Source organism: Gouania willdenowi, chromosome 19 (genome assembly GCF_900634775.1).
Source record: "Gouania willdenowi chromosome 19, fGouWil2.1, whole genome shotgun sequence".
Lineage (NCBI taxonomy): Eukaryota > Metazoa > Chordata > Actinopteri > Blenniiformes > Gobiesocidae > Gouania > Gouania willdenowi.
In genome coordinates, this window is record NC_041062.1 from 25287058 (window position 1) to 25287956 (window position 899).

The 899-nt window shown below is 48.2% G+C and overlaps 1 protein-coding gene across 1 annotated transcript in view; it reads right to left on the bottom strand.

The window, feature by feature from the left end:
* Positions 1–267: 267 nt before the first annotated feature.
* Positions 268–899, bottom strand: part of LOC114481906 (forkhead box protein J1-B-like) — a 30738-nt gene continuing 30106 nt past the window's right edge. The window contains exon 4 of the mRNA XM_028476972.1: positions 268–373. Within this exon, the coding sequence (XP_028332773.1) occupies positions 268–373 (106 nt within the window). The remainder of the gene's footprint in view (positions 374–899) is intronic.

The following is an 899-nucleotide window of genomic DNA, read 5'->3' on the forward strand; positions in this document are numbered from 1 at the left end:
TCAGGCAGGACACATTCGGGCAAACTGTCCAACTCGGCCAAAAGAGGTTGCTCATCAGCCACAGGGGGGGTCCTGGTGAGCCACACACCCACTGATCCCTCCACCCGACGTATTCAGCTTCCAGGTACTGTCACCATTAACAAGGACTCTTTTCCTCTCCTCGCCTTAGTCGATTCAGGGGCTGATGACAATTTCATTGACTGTTCGTTTGTTTCCCAGTGCAACATTCCCGTGGAGCCCCTCCCTAGTCCTAAGTCTGTTTTTGCCTTAGATGGCCGGTCGCTTGCCACTGTGACTCACCGTACTGTTCCGGTGTCCCTCCTCTTGTCTGGTAACCATCATGAGACTGTCTCCCTTTATGTTCTTGACACTCCTTCAACCCCATTAGTTTTAGGTCTCCCGTGGTTAAAGATGCATAATCCGCACATAGACTGGTCCAAGTTATCTATTATCAATTGGAGTCTGTTCTGCCATATACACTGTCTCCATTCTGCCATTCCCTCTACTAAAACACACTATGAAAGCCCTAAGCCTGTTGATCTTTCATCTGTTCCTAGTGAATACCACGACCTCCAGGAGGTGTTTTCCAAGGACAAAGCCGTATCATTGCCTCCTCATCGACCCTATGACTGCAGCATAGAACTGGTTTCAGGTGCACCTTTACCCACTAGTAAACTCTATAATCTTTCAAAACCAGAAAGGGAGTCAATGGAGACATATATCACTGAATCGTTAGCTGCAGGACTGATTCGGCCCTCTTCCTCTCCTGTGGGTGCTGGGTTCTTTTTTGTGGACAAGAAGGACAAGTCACTCCGCCCTGTATTGACTTCAGGGGTCTAAATGACATTACTGTGAAGAACAAGTATCCTCTCCCTCTCTTAGACTCTGCCTTTTGTCCT